Source organism: Mus pahari, chromosome 1 (assembly GCF_900095145.1).
Source record: "Mus pahari chromosome 1, PAHARI_EIJ_v1.1, whole genome shotgun sequence".
In the NCBI taxonomy this organism is placed as follows: domain Eukaryota; kingdom Metazoa; phylum Chordata; class Mammalia; order Rodentia; family Muridae; genus Mus; species Mus pahari.
This window is the reverse complement of record NC_034590.1, coordinates 158,041,361-158,052,769: the sequence shown is the minus strand read 5'-3', so window position 1 is coordinate 158,052,769 and position 11,409 is coordinate 158,041,361. Positions and strand designations below refer to the sequence as shown.

The window sequence follows — 11,409 nt, the reverse complement described above, 5'->3', positions numbered from 1 at the left end:
AGAGAGAGAGAGAGAGAGAAAGAGAGAGAGAGAGAGAGAGAGAGAGAGAGAGAGAGAGAGAGGATCACAAACAATGCAGCTTTTAACAAGCTGAGGTACCTTTCCTGTTTTAGTGCTAATGATTCAACCTATTAATTTCAATATAAAACAATTTGAAGATGAGTTAATCTAATTTAAGAACTGCTTCCATGTTCAGTCACTTGGCTTCTTCTTTTCATAAGTCTTTTCTAGATGATTTTCTGGAGATGAAAATGGAGACCAAGGCCACGGCCTGATGGTTGTGTAGGACAGGCCCTCCCCAGCATCAATCAAAGAAGTCAACTACCGTTCTGACATGCTACTTCAGTAAGTGACTCAACTGGTCCTGCAGGTCAGGCGACTGCTCAACACTAGAAATCAAAACACAACAGGACTGTCTGAGACAGGAAAAGACATCTCTCCGTAACACCTATCCTTTAATGCATCAGTCTGGTTACACCTAAGTCATTGAATTTACCTCTGTCCAAGTGCTTCAACTCAGAGTCTGGCACTGGGGCCTGACAGTTAATATGTTATTCAGGAGCTGAGGCGAAGGGAGGATCGTTTGAACCCAAGTGTTGGAGGGCACCATGGAACCACAGTAAGATTCCGTCTCGAGGTTGGGGGAAAGCAAACCATGGGGAAAGTCTGTGCAGAGGGATGAGCATGGGGCACCTGTAACCCCTCCACTCAGGAAATGGAGACAGGGGTGTGAGTTTCAGGTCAGACTGGGCTACACAGTGAGAGAGAGACCTTACATTAAAAAGAAAAAGGCTTAGAAAAATTTCACACAGTTAAGAAAGTGAGACCATTTAGTGGCGTTAGTCTGTGTGCTCTATTTATGAATATTACCATTATAAGCAAGAGCGGCCTCTGTACCCTGTATCTTCTAGAACAAGAAGGCAGTGACCCCAGTTCTGGCTCGAACTTAAAATACACAGTGTTCTTTTACATTCTAAACAGGCCATCCTGAGCATGTCATTTAAAGGTATGTCAACCACTTTTTCACTGATCCTGGGCACAGCAGTCACTCCCAGCATGCTTCAGTCGGCCCTACCCACCATCTCTGAGGTCCACTTACTTCTTCTGAATAGCTTCTTGCCTAAATCAGGAAGGGAAAGAAGGAAAGAAACAGGGAGAAGTTACCATCAGCACAGGCAGAGTGAACACACCAGGGTTACACTTAGTGTGGGGGCCGAAGAGCCACGTAGTTAATATGTACACACCTAAAACACAGCCTCAGCGTTAGCTATCAGGACATGAATTCTCAGCCATACAATCCCAACAGATAGGCAAGGATCTTATCAACTACATAAAATGTAGGACAAGAAAAAATACAATCAAAGGCAAATTCAACTATAGTTTTCTTCAAAACTACAGTGAAGGCACTGTGTATTTCAAGATCTGAATGATTCCTGTGTTGCTGATGCTGTGTTAGATGCAGGATGCCAGCTACCATCCCTCTCTGTTTTCCAGGGCAGGAACAACACTGGCACAGAGTGGACAGACACGGGTCAAGTGTTTCCCAGGTGCTACACAGTGGCCACACGGTCCTGGCAGGCTCTGCTCCTATGCTTTCTTCCCTTGTAGAGCCCTGAGTTAACACAGGGAGGTCAAAGTGGCCCCAGCTCCCACTCTCTTGCAGCCCAACTTCCCCTGAAGGTGTCTTTCCCTGGAGACTGCATCCTTAGTCAACCCTGTCACCTCCACCCCCCTCCCACCTCCATTCCCCCTCCCATCTCCATCCCCCTCCCACCCCCATAGGAAGGTGTGCTGAAGCACAAAAGAAATGACCAGGATAAGGATGAGGGTGAGGATGCCATAGTCTGTGACTGCTGGTAGGGCATACTCACTGGTACTGAAGGTGTGTTGTTATTATTGCCATCTTCCTTAAACTCTGCACAACACAGAGAGAGAAACAGAATAGTCCACTTTCCTATGGTCATACAAAGTACACACACATACATATATGCACACACACCATGACACAAATGCTTCTTACATCTTCCGAGTGTAAGATGGCATCTTCCTGTAGTACCATGTTTCGAGCTGCCTGCCCCAGCAGCTAGAAAACAAAAATAAAACAGTAATGATCAAAGCTCCCACCTCGGAGGTGGGCCCAGTAGTGCAGGCTTGTGATACCAGATGCTAGGAAAGCTGAGGGTCATGAGTTCAAGGCCTGTCTGGTCTACACAGTAAGGATGGCTAATATAGTAAGACCCTGTCTCAAAACAAGCAAGTACAAAAAGGGATGGTGATTTAGCCTGGCAGGTCCTAGACAGAAAATCCATCTCACTGGCACAGTGGCAGTTCTGACACAGCTGTGCTCCACACCTACACCCTCCTAAAGAACCAGGGCTCCAGAGCTACTGAGCTCTGTTGGATGCGGCTCTGATGAACACAGCCTGCTCAACGGGTACCGGGAGAAGTCTGCTACACTGCTTTGGCTGGACCACTAACTTCTGATTCTTTAAAAGCAAACCTGGGGGAGCTGGAGCAATGGCTCAGAACCTAAGAGCATTTGCTGCTCCTGCAGAGGACAACAGCTTCACCCCAGCACCCACATGGTGGATCACAGCCATTCATAACTCTGGTTCCCAGGAAGCCGATGTCTCTTCTGACCTCTGCAGGCACCAGGCACACACGGTGCACATACATACACAGAGACAAAACATTCATACACATAAAGCTACATAAATATAAAAACAAACACAGCCATGGGCTGAGGTAGTTTAGTTATTACACTGCTTGCCTAGGGTGCTGGAGACCCTGGGTTTAATACCCAATGCCGCATAAACCACGCATGGTGACACGCACCTATAATCCCAGCACGCTAGAGTAGAAGCAGAAGGATCACAAACTCAATGCCACCTCCAGCTACACAGTGAGCTCTGTGATACCTAGTCTCTGTGAGACCCTGTTCTGAAGAGAAAGAAAGAATGGCCATCTTAGAGTCTGGGGGTGAGTCAGGCAGTGGTGGTGCAGGACTTTAATCCCAGCACTGGGGAGCCACAGGCAGACAGATCTGAGTTTGAGGCCAGCCTGGTCTACAGAGAGAGTTCCAGGACAGCCAAGGCTACACAGAGAAACCTTATGAGAGAGAGAGAGAGAGAGAGAGAGAGAGAGAGAGAGAGAGAGAGAGAGAATGAATGAATCTGAAGGTTTGAGGAGAGAAAAGAAGAAGTGAAAGGCATGAGAAGAAGCTTGTGGCTTGTGGACTGGGGTTGTATTGGAGTGGTGGGTGACTGTCTGATGTGACATGACAAGGCCCTTCGTTTGTCCTCAACACAAAAGGAAAAAAGAGAGAGGAGAAAAGAGGAAGAAGAGGAGGAGGAGGAGGAAGAGAAAGAGAAGGAACAGGAGAAGGGGGAGGAAACGGAGGAAGAAGAGAAGGGGAGAAAGAGCAGAAGGAAGAGGAGAAATGAGGAAAAAGGAGGAGAAAGGAGAAGGAGGAGGGNGGAGGAAGAGAAGGAGGCAGAGGAAGAGGAGGAGGAAGAGAAGGAGGAAAAGAAGAGGTGGAGGAGGAGAACAAGAGGGAGGCAGCAGCAGCCACTGTTGTTGCCACTATTCAAGGCTTAAAGCAGGAAATTGGGTTATGAGAGGCAGCCAGATGGAGCTGAGAAAGAGAAAAAAGAGGAAATGTGAAGGCCAACTTTTGAATTTGGTGTCAGCTGGGCCCTGAGACCAAAAGAGCAATGGGGAGCTCAGATTCAGCACAGTGACCTGACCTCCAAGCAAAGCTATGGCTGTGAAGGCGAGCGAGGAAGACCCAGTGAGACTGCAGGCTTCCTGCAGCTATGTGGCCCTGGCTCACAAGGGAACCCAGCGGAGGCAGTTCTGTGCATCCTACCAACTCATCAAACTCTCCGGGTTCACCTCGGCTAGGAAATCTCTAGCAGCTGACGACTCCAAAGTAGCCAGGACATTGGCGCTGGTGTAGTTCATTTTGCTTTCTAAAATGTAAAACTTGTAAATCTCGTGTGCTTCTGAAGCCTGAACACTGAGAGAAGCCCCCACCCCTGCTCCTTCCTGCCCTGTTCTCTCCCACATGGAACAGGTGCTTAGCTTGTGTATCCTTTCCAGTCTTGGTATGTGTAGGTGCTCAAGCCCATTATTTACGGTGTGCAGCATTTGCTTGTATTTTAGACCATCTCTTGATTACTCTTGAAAATTCTGGCGTGGCCTTCTTTTGTTTTGTTCTTGTTGTTGTAGCTTTTTGTTCATTTTGATACGGGGTCTCTCTATGAAGCTCTGGCTATCTTGGAACTCACTTATGTGACCAGACTGGCTCAAACTCAAAGAGACCTGCTTGCCTCTGCCTTCCAAGCCTCCCTCACTATTGATTTTGCTGTATCTGTGGTGTGTGTGTGTGTGTGTGTGTGTGTGTGTGTGTGTGTGTGTGTGTGTTGTATGTACATGACTGTGCAGGTTCACACACCCAGGGTGTATATAGGGAAGCCAGGGAAGGTTGACATGGAAATTTGTGGTTTCTTTGAAAACTCTATTATGTCATATGATATTTTGTTGTGGCAGACAGGTGAGAGGACATGTGATGGTTAGAAAGATTACAAATATGACCCCACAGGCAGTGGCAACGGCCCTGGCATTAGTTAGCCCTGGCATGGCTGGGCATGCTTATAACCCTGGTCTTAGGAAATGTAAACAGGTAGAGCCTGACAGTGTGCTAGGCCACTAGCCTGGCCAAGCATGGAGCGTCTAGTTCTGTGAAAGGCCCTGTCTTTCACAGAATTGGATTACTGATCTTAGAGCAACTTGCCAAAGAACCAGAATGATATTCCGGTGGCTTCTTGCTGCTTCTGCAGACTCGGGAGGATTGGTAGAGCCTAGCAGTTCTGCCCTTGTTGATTCATGCGTGGTGATTGCCAAATGGACCGGACTACCGCTGCTGACTCCTGTTGGTGTTTGGAATCACCCCAAAGAACTAATTCTAAACAGGTCAAGAACTAATTCTAAACAGGTCAACAACCTCCATTTCCTATTCACCTGTCTTTCCCCACACCTCTGGTGGGTGGTGGGCTAGAAGGGGGGTTGAAGCATTTAAGAACCCTTATTAAAGTAGGTTTTGAAAATTTTAAGCCTTGAGACAGGGTCTTTCACAGAACTGGACGCTCCCTGCTTGGCTAGGTTTGTGGTCTAGCACACTGTCAGGCTCTACCTGTTTACATTTCCTAAGACCAGGGTTACAAGCATGCCCAGCCATGCCAGGCTTTTGATACTGGTGCTGGGAACTAAGACTTGGGTCCTCGTACTTGCAGAGCGAACACTGTTGGCCAAAGAGTAACTTGCCGAAGAACTTCCTGTGATATTCTGGAGGCTTCTGGTGGCTTCTGCAGACTCAGGAGGATTGGCGGAGCCTGGCAGTTCTGCCGTAGGCAAGTTCCCCCCAGTCCTATGCCTTGTTTAATAAGCAGGGTCCTACATGCCTCAGGTTAGCTTTAGTCACTGTGCAACTGAAGATGATCTTGAACTTGTCTCCTGCCTCCATCCTGCACGTGCTGGGATCACAGGTAGGTGTTTGATACCAGCCTCTAGATCACATGCACTACCTAATACAATATAAATGCTGTATAACTGTTATACAGTGTCCAGGGGGAAATGAGCAGAAAAACATTAGACATGTTCTGTACAGATGTAGATAATGACTACATTTTCAGTCTGCAATTTGCTGAAGCTCAGGGATACCCAAAGCCAATTGCATACCCACTTGTGGTGGTAGGAACAGATATAGCCCTCATAGTATGCTTGAATGCTGGGCCACAGGGAGTGGCACTATTAGGAGGTGTGGCCTTATTGGAGGAAGTGTGTCACTGTGGGAGAGGGCTTTGAGGTTATATATGCTCATCTATGTCCAGTGTGACACACAGTCTCCTTCTGCTGCCTGAGGATGGTGCTAATGGACTAAACCTCTAAAACTGTAAGCCAGCCTCAATTAAATATTGCCCTTTATAAGAGTTATAGAACTTATAAGAGTTAAGATCTTATAAGAACTTATACTTAGACCATATATAGGTACTGTTCCACATCTTGAAGTTTTCTAGTTTATAATATAACCTTGAAGTAAATGGATATTAGCAATATAATATATACATATATAGATATATATGTGTGTATATACATATTTATGTGTGTGAGTGTGTGTATATATAGAGATAGATAGAGGGGGAGGGAGAGGGAGAGGGAGAGGGAGAGCATGGGAAGAGACACTATGACCAAGACAATTTATGAAAGCATTTCTCTAGTGTCAGAAGATGATTCCATGACCATCATGGCAGAGCACAGCAGCAGAAAGGCATGGCGCTAGAACAGTAGCTGAGAGCTTACATCTTATCCACAAGTTGGAGGTACAGAGACTCAGCCTGGTGTGGGCTTTTGAAACCTCAAAGTCCATCCCTAGTGACACACCTCCTCCAACAAGACCACACCTCCTAATCCTTCCTAAACAGTTCCACCACCAGGGAACTAAACATTCAAATATATGAGCCTATGGGGCCATTCACATTCAAACCAGCACAAGAGAGAAACTCCTCCACCATTCTTTTACAACTCCAGATACAAACACTACACCATATAGGCAGATACACTAGAACATCCAGCCGAGGAGGCCTTTGCTAGCATTCAGCCTTGGAGCTGCATCCCCAGTACCTGTGACCAGCTTTGTGTGTGAGTGAGCGTGTGTGTGTGTGTGTGTGTGTGTGTGTGTGTGTGAGTGAGCATTGTGTGTGTGAGTGAGCATGTGTGTGTGAGTGAGCATTGTGTGTGTGAGTGAGCATGTGTGTGTGTGAGTGAGCATGTGTGTGTGAGTGAGCATGTGTGTATGTGAGTGAACATGTGTGTGTGAGTGAGCTACATGAGTGTGTGTGAGAGAGCATGTGTGTGTGTGTGTGTGAGTGAGCATGTGTGTGTGTGTGTGTGAGTGAGCTGTATGAGTGTGTGTATCTGTGCTTGTATGAGTTGTGTGACTATGTATGTGTTGTGAGTGGGATGTGTGTGTGAGCTGTGTGAATATGTATTGTATGTGTTGTGTGTAGGGAGAATTAACATTAGGTTAGCTTTCCTCACACGCTGTCTGCATTTGTTTTGTTTTTAATGATTATTTATTTTATGTGTGTGGGTACACCATTGCTCTCTTCAGACACACCGGAGGAGGGCATTGGATCCCATTCCAGATGTTTGTAAGCCACCATGTGGCTGCTGGGGATTGAACTCAGGACCTCTGCAAGAGCAGTCAGTGCTCTTAACTGTTGATCATTGATCCAGCCCCTGCATTTGTTTTTTAAGATAAGGTCTCTTGCTGAATCTGAGCTCACCCATCAGTTGGGCTGGTTGGCAGGGAGCTTCAGGAATCTACTTGTCTCTGTTCCCCTTCTGCTGCAAAGCTAGGGTCACAGGCATGCAGGCAAAATCTGCCATACCTGGCTTTTGTTCTCATGGGTTCTGGGGATCTGAACTCAGATCCTTGGGCTTGTGTGGGAGATATTTCACCAACTGAGCCATCTCCTCAGCCCCTACAGCCACTTCTAAGTAGCGGATTCAAATTCAGATGCAAAAGAGAAGGTGACCAGCAAGCCAATAGCAGAAAAGTCCTCTACCTTGTCCACCCATTTCCTCATCCGGCAAACACTCACCAAGTGCTCATTAGCAGCGGGTACCCCAGATAAAAGTAAGATTGGGGCTGGGAGAGGTGGTGCACACCTTTGACCCCAGCACTCAGGAAGTGACGGCAGGTGGATCTCTGTAGGTTCGAGGCCAGCCTGGTCTACATAGCAGGTTCCAGGACAGCCAGTGCTACAGAGAGGCCCTTCTCAAAACAACAAACAAACAAACAAACAAACAAATAAACTTGAGAGAGGAAGGGATGAACAGAGCTGGCGGGGGGGGGAGGGCATTTGAGAAACAAAAACAAAAGACTTGATGGGACTTGTGCCTGCCTGGGACACATGGGTGTCACAATGCCAGGTAACAGAGACCTTTTTGAGAAAGACAGATGTACTCACTGACACTTGGCACTGTTTTTTCAGATAAGCCAACCACACGTACACTCACACTACCAGTTTAACCTTTTAACAAGGAATATCATAGAAAACATCTTAGTACAGTGTCTTTCTAGCTTCCACAAACTTCCCTCCTGTTTTTACCATTGACTTGCTCATAATTAACTCGCTGAGTTGTTTTCACCCACACTGTCTTATTTAGCTAGTGTGCTCATGCCCCCCCTCCCCATTTCATCAGTCCCCATATTATTTCATTATACAGCTGAAGGAGCTAGTTTGTTCCCTGGGGGAAAGCCAAGTGGGCGGCTCATGACAGCCAGCCAGGCAGATCCCGGGGGCTCAATGGCTCCATTCCTTCACTTACTTAGTGAGTCCCATGCCCAGGAGACCTAGTCTTGAGTCTTTGTTTTTCCCAGACAGGGTTTCTCTGTGTAACAACCCTGGCTGTCCTGGAACTCACTCTGTAGTTCAAGCCAGTGTTGCAATAACACTGACAATTACAAAACCACAATGACTCTTACTAGGCACAAGACTCAGATGGAGTGGCTGGTGTGCAAGAGAATAGGCAGGCAGCAGTGTTAAGGTGAGTGACTGGCCGTGGACGCAAGCACATCTCCCCTCACTTTCGGCACCAGCCAGACTGCTACCTAATCCTTGTACACATCCTCATCTCAAGGTCTTTGCAGTCCACAGCTCTACCTGCAACTCTCTGCTCTGGCTCCAGACACCAGCAGGGCTCGCTCTGCACTTCACTCCTCTTTCTGTGCAAATGTTGCTTTCCTACTGTGAGAAGTAGGGATCTCAGAGCGGAGAGTGGGGAGGTTTACGTTAAACTCACTGAGATCCCTACTCCTCACAGTGCTTATTCAGCACTGGAGTGTGGCGTTCACTGGCTGATCTTCTGTCTCTTCCCTTCACTGTAAGCTTCCACCCTGTGCTCTTTTCAGACTGCATAACTCCACTGCCCTTTCCATGGAAGCTTCAAGGCTGGGCTATGTAGCTCCATGATAGAGCATCTGCCTCCCACTGAGTAGGCTCTGTGTTCAATCATCAAGACCAACACTATTACCACCAAAAATACTAACTTCCTGTGTACTTGGATTTGCCCCCTGAAACTGGAACAGTTCCTGGAACACAGCAGACATTTGAAAGTATTTGTTAAATGAAAGCTGCAAACAGAAAGTCACTATGATGCCCAGCCACCTCAGAAACTAGTACAGGAAATGGCTGGGGTAATGTGCTATATATGTGCTGTGGAAGAAATCCAGTAAGGCAGAGTCTGGAGAGCTGTGAAGTTGTGGATCGAGCCTGTCTCAGAAATCAAGTTAACTTCAGTTTGATTTAATCCATACTGTTTAATGGGATCACACTCAAACTCTCCTACAGGAGAAGATGCCTGTGTGAGCGACACATATAACAATGAGGAATGGGAAGGAACAGGCTACTTCAGGGGCAACCATTTTGGTAGCTTATCCAACTAGTACCATGTAAAGGTAAATTCATTATGATGTTCTATATATTCTAGAGTTAAATATAAAATCATCTCTTAAATTTGGGAGGCGGGTACAGGGTCTTACTCTGTAGCCCTGGCTAAGCCAGAACTCACTCTGTAGACCTAACTCATCCGCCTGCATCTTCCTCCCAATTGCCGGGATTAAAGGCATGTGCTACTACACTTGGCTTTAAAAAAAAAAAAAAAAAAAAAAAAAGTTTAATTGCATTTATTTACTTATTTTGTGGAGGGGAGAAAAGGATGTGTGTTCCATGGTTCCTACACTTGTGGAAGCTAGATGATAACTTTTCAAAGTTTGTTTTTTCTTTCCAACATATGGGTCCCAGTTTCGGACAGAAACTTGGATAGTCCAGCTTGGTAGCACACACTTTTTCTTGCTGAGCCATCTCACTGGCCCCAAACCCACCTTTGAAAAGTTTAAGCATATTTATAGCATTTCTTCCCCCAATTTGTTTATCTAGAAAAATGCGTGTGCACATTTGTATGACGTATGCAACATTTTGCCCACACATACACTTTCTACAAAAGAAACAGAATCTATAAATAGCAAAAAGAAAAAAAAGAGGTGTAAGAAATCTCGGAAGTTGAGGCCATCGCCAAGCCGAGTTTTGAAAGGCGACTGACGTTCACTACAGACGCCCATGAACACAAACAGGCACCGTGAAGGCGCGACTGCTCATCTGCCCGCCTGGGCGTCTCCCCTTCCCATCATCTCTTCCAGCTACAGGTATTCAACCTAAACTGAAGAAACGCACCCAGAATGCCACACGCGCCTGGGCCAAAAGCCTACACTCCCCAGGATGCAATGCGCCGCCTCTCCCGGAGCGAGCGCTGGGTGGAGGACTGGGCCCGGGGAGCCCACGCCCCGCTCACCTCCGAGCTCCGCGAACCCTTCAGCACCTGCTTGGTGAGCGCGATGACGTCGGTGCCACAGGTATTCACCTTCTCCGTGAGAAGCCCCTTCACCGACTGACCAAATCGGGCTTGCGAATCGGGCGTCCCAGTCGCCATCACCTCAACTAGCGATCACCGCAGCTGGACGACGGCGAGTCCCTGGGGCCAAAAGAGACGCAAAGCGTCCAATCGTGCGAAGAGGAAGGACCGCATGCGCTTAGCTCAACCTGCTTACTAAAATTATTTAAAATGTTCAGTTGATGGGCATGGAAGGAGGATACTGTTTAGGCAAGCTACCCTGGAGGAGATAGAATATAATTTAGGTGAATCTCTAGGTTTTGTTTTGGTTTTGGTTTTTTTTGAGACAGGGTTTCTCTGTGTAGCCCTGGAACTCACTCTGTAGACCAGGCTGGCCTCAAACTCAGAAATCCGCCTGCCTCTGCCTCCCGAGTGCTGGGATTAAAGGCGTGTGCCACCACGCCTGGCATGTGAATCTCTAGTTTAGAGTCACAAGATCTGGATAGCATCCCAAGCAGTGGTGTGGCTACAAATTACCCAACCCCTGTGTCTTCTGTTCCTTATCTGCTTTAGAGCCAGCACTGCGTTAACTAGGCACATTAGTACAACTCTGTCAGAAGTTCAAGGTCGTTCTTGGCTGTATGGCAAGTGGAGGCCAACATGTGATACATGAGAACACATCTATAAAATAAAATATCTATAAAATAAAATAGAGATCCTGTTCAATTCTAACATATTTTATTGAAATTAGCAAAGGACACAGGCAAAAGAAAATGAAATTCAAATGACTAAGGTAAAAAAAAATGTCAACAGCATTAAATTCTGTGTGTGTGTGTGTGTGTGTGTGTGTGTGTGTGTGTGTTTTCAAGACAGGGTTTCTCTGTGTAGTCCTGACTGTAGACGAGGCTGGCCTCAAACTCACAGAGATCCACCTATGTGCGTCATCATCACCTG

General features: G+C 46.9%; 1 protein-coding gene across 1 annotated transcript; it reads right to left on the bottom strand.

Moving 5' to 3' along the window:
* Nucleotides 1-19: 19 nt before the first annotated feature.
* On the bottom strand, nucleotides 20-10,573 carry Borcs7 (BLOC-1 related complex subunit 7). Its single transcript, XM_021222510.2, has 5 exons — nucleotides 10,417-10,573; nucleotides 2,021-2,083; nucleotides 1,872-1,915; nucleotides 1,100-1,120; nucleotides 20-389 (listed from the first exon to the last, which is right to left on the bottom strand). Exons 1-5 carry the CDS (start codon nucleotides 10,552-10,554, stop codon nucleotides 338-340), a joined length of 318 nt encoding a protein of 105 aa, XP_021078169.1. The 5' UTR covers nucleotides 10,555-10,573; the 3' UTR covers nucleotides 20-337.
* Nucleotides 10,574-11,409: the final 836 nt, after the last annotated feature.